This window comes from Erythrolamprus reginae, chromosome 2, assembly GCF_031021105.1.
Source record: "Erythrolamprus reginae isolate rEryReg1 chromosome 2, rEryReg1.hap1, whole genome shotgun sequence".
Taxonomy (NCBI): domain Eukaryota; kingdom Metazoa; phylum Chordata; class Lepidosauria; order Squamata; family Dipsadidae; genus Erythrolamprus; species Erythrolamprus reginae.
The window spans coordinates 144,656,777-144,671,591 of NC_091951.1; the positions used below are offsets into that span (position 1 = coordinate 144,656,777).

General features: G+C 39.1%; 1 protein-coding gene across 1 annotated transcript in view; it reads right to left on the reverse strand.

The window, feature by feature from the left end:
* Positions 1-14,815, reverse strand: part of METRNL (meteorin like, glial cell differentiation regulator) — a 42,601-nt gene that overhangs the window by 4,823 nt on the left and 22,963 nt on the right. Inside the window, exon 3 of the mRNA XM_070739746.1 lies at positions 608-667. Coding sequence (XP_070595847.1) covers positions 608-667 — 60 coding nt within the window. The remainder of the gene's footprint in view (positions 1-607; positions 668-14,815) is intronic.

The following is a 14,815-nucleotide window of genomic DNA, read 5'->3' on the forward strand; positions in this document are numbered from 1 at the left end:
TTGGACCAGTGTAAAAGAGAGTATTTTCTATTCTGTAAAAAAAAGTTTCATTCACCGATATTTTATTTCCTTCTGTACCTTTTGAGAAAGTCCTTCTTTCTTAGGAGCCCAGTAAAATAAAAGACCCTGTTGCAGTTATTCCCTGCAGAATTAAGTATAAGCTTCATCTTTAAAAAGCAACAACTTCAACAGAAACAGGGATTTAGTTTTTATCAAGGGTCTATTTAGAAACATCAAGAGGATAATTCCTATTACTCGCTCCTAAAAACCTTTGAACTTCTACCACTATTACCACAGCCCTTCTCTTTCTTTGTGCATGGTAGAAAAGAACTAGCCAAACACAATGATTTAATTGAAGCTCTTCAGAGCTAAAACCCCATAAAGGCTTTTCCTCTCTTGTCCCCTTTGTGCTTCTTGGATACACTTTGTTTACTCCAAAACGAGCAGAAAAGGGCTCCCTTGTTGGTTACAATCTGGGGCTTTCAGTTTGTTCATTCTTTGGTGAAGTTTCTGTAGGCCAAATCTAGCAGATTATCACAAGGGAAGAATGGGATTTTACAGAGCAATGGTGAACCTCAGCAGTCATCCAAAAATCAAGGAAACTTACCAAAGTCACTGGAGCAGACAGCCAAGAGAACTTCCGTGTCACTGCAAGGTCGGCAGGGAGCTGAGAATAATGAAACAAAGAAGGGCATTTTAGCATCTCAAGAAGGTAAACGTTCTACCCAGGAACATCTTAAAGGTCAACCTTAATGCACCATTCAATTCAGTTAGCAAATGTGTAGTCTACTTCTTCAGAGCAATATTTTATATTTGAAAATGTCCATGTTCCGGACATTATATTTAATGTCATATCCAGAATATGACATTTTCTCTTACATTAATACCCTTTAATGTCTACTTGTATTCTACATTGAATGGTATCCCCTGACAGAATAGTTCCCTTAAATTGGCAGGTGTTAACTTTGTCAGGATATACTTCAAATGTAATTCCTCAAGATTCGGCAAGCAAAAATCCCTGCAGATTATATGCATTCAGAATTCAAGAACTTTGATTCCTCCAAGTATCAGAACGTGCCACTGGAAAAATTATTCCTGATTATCCCAACAAAATGGTTAGTCCATTTAAAATAAGAACATAAATAAAGATGCAGCTGGTAGCCATGCCTTAAACATAAGATGTAGTTGAGCCTCGAGGAGTCTACGGAGAGGAAGTTTTTTTAAAAAAATAAGAGAATCATCTAGGAAAGAGACAGCAGATGTTTTGTGCCCTTACACAGTAGCCTTTATTCATCAGCAGTTGCACCACAAGGCTGTGGGACAAAGCCAGAGGCAGTCTACACCTGCATCCCTGGTTTGTGAAGCTAGGCAGAGGTCTGAAGGTCACACTATACATTAAAGATACCATGTGTAGCTTCATGTTTTTCCCTTGGACTTTGTTTTAAACTACAAAGTAAAGGCTGTAGACCTGATACAGTTCAGTACCACATCATATTGGGACAGGGGGGTTAACCTCTCTTGCTTGAGCCATAGTTTCTCTGTGAAAGCTGCCTCTTCCCTCAGCATAGTAATTAGTGACTGAAACTAAAGAACCCATTCATGCTTACTTTCTGGCTTAAAAAAGACCAGTCAGCATACATTTTATGCATTTCAAGCCTCTGAATCCTCTTAACTCTTCCCTTGTTGTACAGCTTAAAGACTGCTGGCCTAGAAACTCACAAGAGATTGTGAGTTCTAGTACTGTTTTAGGCATGGAAGCTGGCTGGCTTGCTTGTTATTGTGGAAGAAATAGGAGAGAGAAGGAATATGACGTATGTTTGCTACCTTGATTTATTTATATATGTATAAAAAAATAAAAGGTGGGATATTTAATTATTTATTTTATCGATTTGTTTTATTTTTGTTTATTTATTGAGCATATGCCATATTTATTTATTATTTATTTATTGGATTTGTATGCCGCCCCTCTCCGAGGACTCGGGGTGGCTCACAACATATCAAAAAGCATAGCAATACATCTAGAATTCAATTAATATGGTTAAAAAAACTTTTAAAAGACTTTAAAAACTCCAATATAATTTAAAAGCATTCATATGATGGGATAAAAATAAGTAAATAAACTCTGAGTTGCTACTAATTTCTTCTCATTTTTCTTCTTTGAGAAATCAACTCAAGCCGCCCTGAGTCTGCAGAGAAGGGCGGCCTAGAAATCCAACCAACCACCCAAGCAAACAAATAACAAACAAACTTTGGCTCTCAATTTAGCTTACTCTATTAAATGATCTTGTGGCCACTTCCTCTATTTTCTTTTAGGAGATTTGGGGTGGGGTAGAAATACAGTATATTTTGTGAGAGTTTAATATTTTTTCCTTCTGGCAATCCCATTTGTAATTCATTATTATTATTATTATTATTATTATTATTATTATTATTATTATTATTATTTATTAGATTTGTATGCCACCCCTCTCCGGAGACTTGGAGCGGCTTACAACAACAATACATAGTACAAATCTAATGGTTAAATAAACAGTTTAAAACCCTTATTATAAAAAACAGTCATGCATCCCAAACAATGGAACCATCAGACATAATGGAATGGAACCATTGGACATAAATAACCAGACCCACATGTGTAGAGTTCAAATTAGTTTCTTTATTGTTTTTTGCCTAAAATATAGGAATCTCTCCAAACTGGTACTTTTCACATGGGAAAGATAAGGCTATAAGACATTCAAAGGGAGCTTTCTTGGGTTTTCCAGCCTCCCTCAAGCTTCAAACCATTCAGGATGGTTTATCTCCAACAGTGAACTTGATTCTATCAATCATTTCCAAAGGAATTCATTACTATTAATAACTACAGAGTTCCTCACCTGCAGAGGCCTGAATATTTGTGGACTTCAACTCCCAGAATTTGGGAGGGCTGTGGAATTCTGGGAGTTGAAGTCTACTCACATAAAAGTTGCTAAGGTGGAAAAACATTGAATTACAGAAATATTGGAAATGGTCAAAGAGTTTACAGGAATGTAATGAAATAACAGCTGTAGAGTTGTTGTTGTTTTTAATCAGACTAGAAACCACAGAAATACATACATCGGGAAGACTATCTTGGTTTTATCATAAAGACATTTGCTTAGTTCATAAATTTATCCACCTTATATTTTATGGCACTCAGCAGCCACTATTATGGGAATATTTTATCACATAGTTTGTGTTACCAGACTGCATGAATTGAGTTGCATAAAGATTGGTAAACATGTCCTTCATCAGAGAGGTTTTAACTGTCTCTGGTGGGAATTCAAAGCCAAAACCTGAAATAAAGGATCATGTAAGGACTTGTATCATGTCGAAGACAGTTGGTCTGGTGGGGCCTATTAAAATGTTTAATGGAAATCAAGAGTTGAGAACTGGCACGTAAATCTATCAGATTGGTTACCTAACACTAATCCTCAAATGTTAGAAATAAAGATGAGTTTGAATTTTTTATTTCAGAAAAACAAATGTGATTTAATAGACATGGTAAAGAACTGATGAAGTAATTGAAATATAGCAAACAAATATATATTTTATTCAAAAGAAGACATTTCAAGGATGTTCAGAATGTTTTATATTCAGAATATTTGGAACCTGAATCACATTCTGTCAACTGTTCCAGGTTCTATAGGTAGTCTCTGAATTAGGACCATTTGTTTAGCAACTATTTCAAATTACACAGCACTGGGGAAAAAGTCACCAGTCCTCACATTTATGCCTCACAAAGCACTGGAAGTAAGTGACCAGTTCCCACATTTATGATCATTGCAGCATCCCCGTTATCATGTGATAATGATGTGGGCACAATTGTGGTATCCCAGGATCACATGATTGCCATCTGGGATCTTTCCAGCTGGCTTCCGACAAGCAAAGTCAATGGGGAAGCCAGCAGGAAGATTAAAAGTTAGTCCCCTAACATTTCACTAAATGACCAAACAATTTATCAATGAATTTTCTATCCCAATTGTGGTGGTAAGCTGAGGACAACATGTAAATAGTCCTGTTTCGAGCTCAAAAACTTTTTGACCTTGGGGGGAAAAACCTAACTTAATAGCTGTTGTAAGCTTCCAATCTGATATGAGACATTTTCAAGCTTGGAAAATTTCAGGTTCAAAGTAACTGACCATTTCTAAACAGCAGTAAGGTTAAGGAAGAAAAGTTGCACTATGTATTAAAAGGATCATATCTGCTAAGGCAGTGTTTCCCAACCTTTTTTGAGCCGCGGCACAATATTCACATATAGAAAATCCTGGGAAACATTGAGCCGAGGGGGGGGGGGGGGGGCGCTAAAAAAAAGTTTGGACAAAAAAATCTCTCTCTTCCTCCCTTTCGCTCTATTTCTCTCTCTCTCCCTCTTTCTCTCTCTCCCTTCCTTCCTCTTTCTTTCCCCCTCTCTCTCCATCTCTTTGTTTCTCCCTTCCTTCCTCTCTTTTTTGCCCTCCTTCTCTCTCCCTCCTTCCCTCCCTCTATGTCTTTCCCTCACCCTCCTTCCCCCTCTTTCTCCCTCTCTCTTTCTCTCTCCCTCTCCTGCTATCTCTTTCTCTTTCCTCTCTCCCTCTTTCTCTCTTTTGCTATCTCTTTCTCTCCCCTTCTCTCCCTCTCTTGCTATCTCTTGCTTTCTCTTTCTCTCTCCCCCTCTTCCTCTCTCTTTCTCTCTCTCCCTCTCTTGCTATCTCTTTCTCTCTTTCTCTTCCCCCCTCTCTCCCTCTCTCTTTCTCTGTCTCCCTCTCTTGCTATCTCTTTCTCTCTCTTTCTCTCTCCCCCTCTTCCTCTCTCTTTCTCTCTCCCTCTTCCCCCCTCTCTCCCTCTCTCTTTCTCTGTCTCCCTCTCTTGCTATCTCTTTCTCTCTCTTTCACTCTCCCCCTCTCCCTCTCTCTCCCTCTCTTGCTATCTTTCTCTCTCTTTCTCTTCCCCCCTCTCTCCCTCTCTCTTTCTCTGTCTCCCTCTCTTGCTATCTCTTTCTCTCTCTTTCTCTCCCCCCCTCCCTCTCTCTCTCACTCTCTTGCTATCTCTTTCTCTCCCCCCTCTTTCCCTCTCTCTTTCTCCCTCTCTTGCTATCTCTTTCTCTCCCCCCTCTCTCCCTCTCTCTTTCTCTCAGCAGCCACAGCGGGTAGTAGCCGTGGGGCAGCGGCAAGGTCGTCAGGCTGTGAGGCGGAGCTTCGGAACAGAGGCACTTGCAATTCTAGCATGTCCAGCCGCCGCCGTCTGTCCCTCTGTTCTGGAGCTCCGCCTCACAGCTGACCACTCTGCCGCTGCCCCATGGCTACTACCCGCTGCGGCTGCCGCTGCCACCGCCATCACCCTCCCGCTGCGCGCCGCCCTTCCGCTGCCGCTACCCTCCCACCAGGCACCAAAGCTCACCTGCTGCAGCCGCCAAGGAAGCTCCAGCCGGGCGGGGCACTGCAGTTGCCGGAAAACTTGGAAGGCGCTAAGAAGGAAGCTCAGCTTCCGTTCTCACAACTTTTTGCTCTTCGCAAAAAGTTTCGAGACCAGAAGCTGAGCTGCTTTCTTCGCGGCACACCTGACCATGTCTCGCGGCACACTGGTTGGGAAACACTGTGCTAAGGAATTCAAATGAATAAACATGGTGATACTGCAGAAGATATCTGAGTTTAAATAAATAGAGGGATGAATGTGGGCAATACTATTAGGCTCTACTATGGCTTATCCAACTAGACATATGGATGATGCTTTCCAGAAGCAAAGTGCAATTCTTTCAGAGGCATGAGTAGCAGTGATAGGGGTTTAAATTACCATGACATCATTTGGGAGACAAATTTTGCCAAGTGTTCTGGGTATCTGACTGTCTTGATGACAAATTTTCTCTTTCAGAGGGTCACAGAAGGCACGGGAGGATTGTTATCTTTGATTCAGTAGCCAATAGTTATGGTACAGACAATGAAATTGTCAGAGCGGTTAGCTAAACCTAATCTTGCTTGGAAGCCAAACAGGATCAGACCTGGTTAATGTTTGGACCGAAGTCCACCAGGAAATGCTAGGGCTATATATTAGACTGGTGTTATTCTCAAGAGGAGGGGGGGGAGGGGGAACTATTCATAGCCACAAAATTACCAGAGTTCACCTAGTTAAGGAGATGGAAGTAACAAGAAACATAATGGAAAATGGCTATGTGAAGTTAGAACTCTTGTTTGCAATTAAAATGAAAGCTGAATGTAATCAGATATTATCTTGGACTCAAGAGTGGAGGAGCAGCCATCAATCATGAATTCTTAATTTGTATTTCTATACCAAACATGGGATTGGATTTGGTGCATCTTTTGTAGTGTAGACAGGATTTTCCCCTATACAGATTTTGCTATACAGTACTTGGGTAATGATTCCCATGAAAAAAACTAGTTGAAAACCTGTGTGTAGAACATGTTAGTTATTGTAGTGATAATACTGCAGTTATGGAAGACAAATGTATTATAGGATTATGTGAAAATTAAGATATAAATATGCATAAACATTCACAAGATGAAACCTTGGATAGCTAACTTGTTTTTTTTCATATAAAACCAATTATAAAGTATTTTAGAGGAGAAATAGCTGACACACACATTGGAAGACAGGAAGATGAAGTGTAAACTCAAAGACCAGATCTGTTACAACTTTAAGAATTGTGTAGCCTGGAAATAGCAGAGACACCCCACATTAATCTAATCAAGGAAAGAATGTAGCTGCTTTTTATACTCAGCCAGCTACTTCTACAGAGAAGGTGGTGCAGATGTTTCCATAATGCCCCATTCAGCTATGGAATTCCTTTTCACTCAGAACTCTGCCCTCTCTAGGAGCAGGCTAATTAAATCTACCCACTGCAGACCCAAAAATGGAATGGGTGGAGAACTACAACTTCCTTTGTTATCCCAGCAGGCATTTACATCAATCATAAAAATGAGAAATCATCAATTTAACTAAGCATCTATGCTCAGTGTCACCATCAAACATGACAAGATGGCATTTAGGGAAAAGAAAACTGGAAGATTCTCGCTTTAATGAATTTAAATCTTTGTGGTTGCATTCAGATTTATGTAGTAATTATTTAAAACATGAATAATTATATCTATATTTAGATGTGTTTTTTTATGTTGAGACTTTCAAATAGAACACAGCAATAATAGTTAGTGTGGTCATTTTAACAGGCATGCTGCTGGCTAAGTGTACTTTGGGAATAGGTGGCCTTGTTCAGTACCAATGCTGAATTTAAAAAGTAACAGTAGAGCTAAAATTCTTTACCTTTTATGAAAGCTTGAGCATGCAGGTGCTATTGCATGAGAAATTAGAAGAAATACCACTAGAGATACAGTATTCCCAAAGAAACTAAAGTCCAAAGGCCTTTATCTAGTTGGTTATTAAGCAGCTGCCAAGGTTTATACAGTCATATGCTTCTATCAAGACATTTACAAGAGGAAAGACAACTTCGGTGCTGAGGACTCTAAGCCAAAACAAACAACCTCATAGATGTTCAACAATAATACCCGAAAGTACAAGAAAAGAAGAGTAGTTTCAGTGCACTTTCAATGACTGGATGTTAAGGAGGTTATGGCATATTGCTGTCATTGTAGTGACTCACTGTTAAGTCAGGTAGGAGTTCCTCTGATGGGAGTATCATGACCCGAACTAAGTGAAGATATGCCTTGCCAGTTCTTCACATTTACTGCCTAGTGCATCCAAAGACCTTTATGGAGTGGTAAGAAAGGAATGCAGAAAGGTGATTTTTTTATATTGCCACATTATAAGGTGGAGTAAAGGTCCAGGTGCCTGAGTTCCTGCCTTATCCATTTATACTCAAAGAAAGTTATGCAAATAATCTCCCCTGCAATGGTTACTAGACCAATTTTCTTTCAAATTCTTCTCTGCAATTTCCAAGGGAATCTGAATATGAAATAATCACAACTAAATTTCTACTGGGCATTAAAATACTTTGTCTTCTGAGAGTTGTTTTTGTTTCTTTGTTTTTAATCAGAATTATGATTGCTCAGTTACTTCTAACAATGTTATAGCTGCCAATAACAATTCACTCCTCATTACTGTGTTGGGGTGCGCAGTGGTTAGAACACAGCATTTGCAGGCTACTTGTGCTGACTGATGGCTGCCATCAGTTTGGCAGTTTGATTCTCACCAGCTCAAGGTTGACTCAGCCTTCCATCCTTCCAAGGTAGCTAAAAGGAAAATGTTGGGGGAAATATGCTGATTCTGTAAACCGCTTAGAGAAGGCTGTAAAAGCACTGTGAAGAGGCATATAAGTCTAAGTGCTATTGCTATTACTACTTGGAAGCACTTTATAGTCTTGTAAAACAAGCAAGAAAAAAAGCAGAATGTTATTATAGATGCCCTATACACATAGGTGTTTAGCAACAAAGCAATTTTTGTTTTATTTTTGTTAGAAATATTTTGGAATACCATAAAGATATTATTTGTAAAAGAAGTGCCTGTCAAACCATAGCAAGGGTTCATTTTATATAACCTACCAATTTTAATTTGCCTTGCATCATGACCAGTTTGCACAGAAAATAGCAGCACCATGTAAACATATACCATTTTGTGTTGTATAGCCATATAGACATATACCAGTGTTGTATAGCCCTCTCTAAGCAGTTTACAGGGTCAGCATATTTCTCCCAACAATCTGGGTCCTCATTTTAACAACCTCGGAAGATTGGAAGATTGAGTCAACGTTGATCTGGTGAGAATCAAACTGCTGGAAGGCGGCAGTCAGCAGAAGTAGCCTGTAGTACTGCATTCTAACCAGTGTGCCAACTAAACTTGACAACACCCATCTTCTTCTCTCCACCCTTAGCCACTTAATATTATCAATGAGGCTGCATGGTGGAGTCTCCAAACCTCTTTAGAACTGTATTGTTTTTACTCCTAGAACATTCTTATTTTGGTTTTACTGTGGAGAGCTGTATCAGAGGCACAAAATTAAAGCATTCAATTCATGCGGGAGTGTTCTCGATAGGCTTATGTGAGAACGTAATATAAATTATATCTAATTTCAAATTTGAAATTATAAAATGAGATGCAATTCTGTCTTTCTAACATTCATCTTGAGAATGATTCCGAAGAAGAATATAGAGCAGATTGTAGTTTACAAGTTTCATTAAAATCACATTATTTTATATTTCTATTACTGTATGGGACAGCCTAATCTATTGGGTTTTACAGCAACATTTTAATCCATAATTTAGACAAAAATAAACTACTTGCTGAACTATTGGTAGCTATTTTGACAGTAGTGGTCAGGCCTTGATTATATTCATTGTAGAAGGAAATCTGTTCCAGTACTAGTAGTTCTTCCATAATTATATATGGGTTCTGAAAGTCAAATTTTCCACAAGGCTGACAACAATTATGATGAAATCTGACTGGACTGAAAACTTTAAATAGGGAACTAGGAACAGCTGGGAATTGTTTTCAACTAAGAGGTCTTCAAGGGCCAAACCACCACAACAGCAGGAGGAGAAAGAAATGCTGCTGTTGCTGCTATTCTAATAAGTATCATACTAATCCCTTTATATTTGTCTTTAAAAAGAAGAGGCAGAACTGCATTTAAAGTGTAAAAAGGGAGTGCAGAGTTAGAAACATAGAAACATAGAAGTCTGACGGCAGAAAAAGACCTCATGGTCCATCTAGTCTGCCCTTATACTATTTTCTGTATTTTATCTTAGGATGGATATATGTTTATCCCAGGCATGTTTAAATTCAGTTACTGTGGATTTATCTACCACATCTGCTGGAAGTTTGTTCCAAGGATCTACTACTCTTTCAGTAAAATAATATTTTCTCATGTTGCTTTTGATCTTTCCCCCAACTAACTTCAGATTGTGTCCCCTTGTTCTTGTGTTCACTTTCCTATTAAAAACACTTCCCTCCTGGACCTTATTTAACCCTTTAATATATTTAAATGTTTCGATCATGTCCCCCCTTTTCCTTCTGTCCTCCAGACTATACAGATTGAGTTCATTAAGTCTTTCCTGATACGTTTTATGCTTAAGACCTTCCACCATTCTTGTAGCCCGTCTTTGGACCCGTTCAATTTTGTCAATATCTTTTTGTAGGTGAGGTCTACAGAACTGAACACAGTATTCCAAATGTGGTCTCACCAGCATTCTATATAGTGGGATCACAATCTCCCTCTTCCTGCTTGTTATACCTCTAGCTATGCAGCCAAGCATCCTACTTGCTTTCCCTACCGCCTGACTGCACTGTTCACCCATTTTGAGACTGTCAGAAATCACTACCCCTAAATCCTTTTCTTTTGGTTATTACTATTTATCATCAATAGAAAACAATGCGAGTATTGTATTAATACATTGTTGGTAATTCAAGTATTTCCTAAACAGGTTCCATGAAATACCTGCTTTTCAAGCCAATTAAACATGATAAACAAGGAAATAGAAGCTGCCCACTAATTAGATGTTATAGCTTTTGCAGCTGTTGCTTCCCTGTTGCTTCCCTGTAAATAAGCACCATTGAATTGCTCAGATTAGTATAATATATGAGATACCAGTAAGCTAGGCAAAGTGACAATAGCAGCAAAAGGTTACTAATACTAACCCTCTCCTTATACCCTCTGAAATATTTACTTTAGAAAAAAGCAAGGAGATGGTGGAGGGCCTTCTCTGTGGTGGCGCCAGCTCTCTGCAACCAGCTACCTCCTGGGATCTGTACTGCCTCCACCCTACTGGCCTTCCGGAAAGCCTTAAAGACCTGGCTCTGCCGGCAGGCCTGAGGTCATTGAGCAAATGAGACACCTTTTACATCCGGCCACAAAGGATATGAATGTTTAAACTGTTTTTTAATTGTTCTTGTTGTAAGCCACCCAGAGTCCTTCACCAGTTGGGTGGTATATAAATTAGATTAAATAAATAAATAGATAATTGCTGAAGATCAAACAAGTTGCCTACTCCTCTTTTTTGATGGAGGAAGAATTCCTATTTGTGTAGTGTTTTGGTTTTCTTACTATGTGTGTAAACAGAGGTTCAGCTTAATTACTGAATTCAGATTCAAGCATCAGACAATTTGCAAGGGAAGATTCTGTAGTTTAGGTGTAAACTGTATGTGTGTGTGAGCACTCTTTTGTTTATACTGAATCCCCTACACATCTGCTTCACTGATTAGATGTAGCTTTAACTTCTGGAGTTATGATGCTATTTTAGATTTTTTTCCCAAAAAAACCCCAACCCAATACCAGAAAAATAATACATTATTTCAAATACTTCAAACTTCTTCCAAAGTTCCAGAACATTCAAATTAGGAAGAGGTTCTCCCTACAGAGAAGGGAACTCCTGAAGAATTTAGTAGCATATAAAAATACTAATTGTTCTGGAGAAGTGAATTGTATTCCCCCTTTTGGATGTGACTCATAAATCAAAATCAGGAAAGGCTCTTCACCAACATATTCATATTTTAGCAAATTAATCAGTTCAAAACTGGGTCAAATAGAAGTTCTGCATGAAAAGGTAAGAATAAAATAAAAAGTTAAAGGAATGACAATGACCATCACAAGTAACTGAAAATCCAAGCTCTGCACATTTCCGGGGAAATGTTTTCACTATAGGATGCTAGTAATTTGGATCTACAGCTGAAAGGGGAAAAAATATACTATTGGAAGGCCTCTGATAGTAACAAATACACAAGCTTTCAAAATCTTATGCTTTTAATAAAATGAAATAAAGGAGCTATCAGATTCCTTCTGGTTAGCCTAGCATGGCTTTCCTCCTATAAAATATATTAACAAAACATAAATGTTCTCAGAGTTGGAATCCTTTTTAAAAAAAAGAGTAGTAGCAACATGAATAATTTATTAACCTGAAATTCCCTTTGATTTTTTTATAGGAATTACAGTTTATTGCAAGAAAAAGAAAATATTAAGAGAAAAATCCACTTTCTGAATGCTCAAGATATAAAACTGTTTCAAAGACAGAAGTATCCTTTACAATGGGCTTACAATGTTTTATTAAAAGCGTTTATGGGTTAAACTGTATTTTAGAGTTCCCATGGGGTAGTAGCTTGTTGTCTAACAAGAAAAAATAACAACCAAGCCTTATGTGAGCCAGCTTCCCCCACTTCCAACTTTATAGAAAAATAATCTAGCTTCTTCGGAAATCCAAGCTAACTCATATTTGCCTTGATATTAGAAACCCAGAAACCACCACATGCAGGGGAAACACTGGAGAATATAGGAAACCCAAGCATGATTCATAGTGTGTGCTACTTATGCATGTCTCTTAAAAGTGTTGCTCTAGTTTGGGGTGTGTAACCTGAACCCTCTTCCCTCCATTCTGATGTGCTCCTCTAAAGCCCCTTCAACCACAGTCATGAAACAGTTGGTAGCATAAAAGTTAAGCTGGCAGTGGAATCCAACCCTTCTCAAACTAGATGAAACAGTTTTATGTAAACACCAGAGAGGAGGCTCTCAATTGCCAGTTGAGGAAGAGAATGGCCATATTTCCACTTACCTAAAACGGGCTTAATTCCTAGAGTTTATGAATAAGTGTATATAGTTTTCATTTCTGTATTATACAGCAGGTGTATTTTATACACAGAAATAGCTTCTAGCACTAAGCAACTCCTTAAAATTAAGTGTATCTATGAGCTTCTACTGGAAGCAAATTCCTGGAGAATTTGGAAAACTAAGATGTATTACCATGCCAGGCATATATTTGACAAGTACGATGGCTCACTGCTTAGTATCTTGTAAGTATCTAGAGAAAGGGTGTGAAACTCTATTTTATTGAGGGCTGCATCAATGTTGTGATGGGCTGGGGTGAGCGTGGCCACTTGAAGTCACTATGTCATGGGCAGCTATGGTGGCTGGAGTTCTCTGCCAGTGAAAACAGGCTTGCGGGCTACTGCAACTTTCTGCCAGGGAAAATGGAGCATGGGAGGGCCACACTTCAGGCCAGTCCTTTGCTGTTTCCTAAGTGGTCCTGTGGATCAGATTTAAACACCTGTGGTCTGAATCCAGCCTGCGGACCTTGAGTTTGACACCTGCCCTAGAGATTAAATTCCAAAATATGTTTAATGTGATTAACATGGGGAAAAAATTCTCAGAATCATTCCCTCCCAAAACAATAAGTGGGGAAAACAGAAATCCTACTCCTGTCTATCATACAATTTTACCAAATACAGGAAGTCCTCAACCTACGACCATAATTGAGGCCAAAATTTAAGCTGTGAAGTGAGAAATTTATTAAGTGAGTTTTGTCCCATTTTACTACTTTTACTGCCCATTTTGTTAAGTGAATCGCTGCAGTTGTTGAATTAGTAACCGTGTTGTTAAGTGAATCTGGCTTCCCCCTTGGCTTTGCTTGTCAGAAGGTTGCAAAAAGTGATCACATGACCGTGGGACATTGCAACCATCATAAATATGAACTAGATGCCAAGCTTTTGAATTTTTATCCCATGACCATCCCATCCCATGGGGATGCTACAAAGGTTGTAACTGTGAAAAATGTTCATAAGTCACTTTATTCATGTCACTTTATTCACTGCTGTGTAACTTTGAACGGTCACTAAATGGACTGTTATAAGTCAAGGATTACAGGTAAATGTTAGCGATGTTCGGGTTCGGCAAGTTCGGATGAACTTTACGCAAAATTCGGTCAAACCCGAACCGAACCGGGAATCCCACCAAGAGATTCCGGGGGCAGAGCTTTGACGTCACGTATACCGGCAGGTTGCTAAGAATGCCAAGGTGATCACTTCCTGGATTCCATGGAATCCAGGAAATGATCACCTTGGCGTCCTTAGCAACCTGCCAGTGACGTCAAAGCTCCGAATGCCGAACGCGACACCGAACTTTGCCCGAAGTTTCAAAAAATTTCGGGTTCGTGCTCGGCATACCAAACACCGCAAAATTCGGTACGGACCCGAATTGTGCGGGTAAGGTTCGCCCATCACTAGTAAACATCACTGCCACATCCATTAAAATCCCTGACCTCCTAAAAGCTATCCTTTCAACTGTAACCCCCAACCACAAAGAAGTGCATATCCCTGTTCAAACCAAGCGGGATAAACCCTGCACATACAGCTTCTTAGAGGACCAAAAATGAATGTAAACTCTTAATAGTGTGATATCTAATTTGGTTTCAGTAATTTCCATCAAACTGTTTCTGCAAAAGGATTAGACCCACAGTTTCAATGGGGTACACTTTTGAAAGCAAAAGCTTTCACCAAAATCAGGTAAATAAGCCCCAGCTATTTAAATGGTCTGATCTTATCCTCCTTTGTCATCCACCACAATTTATGTGTTTATTTTTATGGCATCAAAAGATACTCCAAGCCTGGATCCATCTGTGACCCAAACACAACTGTTCACGTTTGCCCACTATGACTCAATAAGCTTCCTGCTTCTGCTTCCTATTTGATACTGTAAAAATACAGTGGGGATGGGGGGGTGTTACACATTAAAAGGCTCCAGTGCAGAGTTAGTGAATCACAGACATTCTACAGACCTGAAGAACTTATTGCCTGTTTCTTATAACTTCAGTCTTTCTTCTAATCATAGTTTGACACAGTTTGGAGAGATTACCACAATCTCCTTGGCTCACCAATTATTTTTAATTGGCATACCCTTGACATCTGAACAGTGAAAAGAAATAGGCTTTTATGAAGCGAGCCTGAATATGTGATCCTTCAAATGTTTTGCTTTTCCCACAAGGATTGTAGCAATGTTATTCTAGTAGACTGCTTTGCGCAGATTCCTCCAAAAGACATGGTAGAAATCATCATCTGACTATCCGGCGGCCCACTGCTTAGGTTTTATATATAGTCC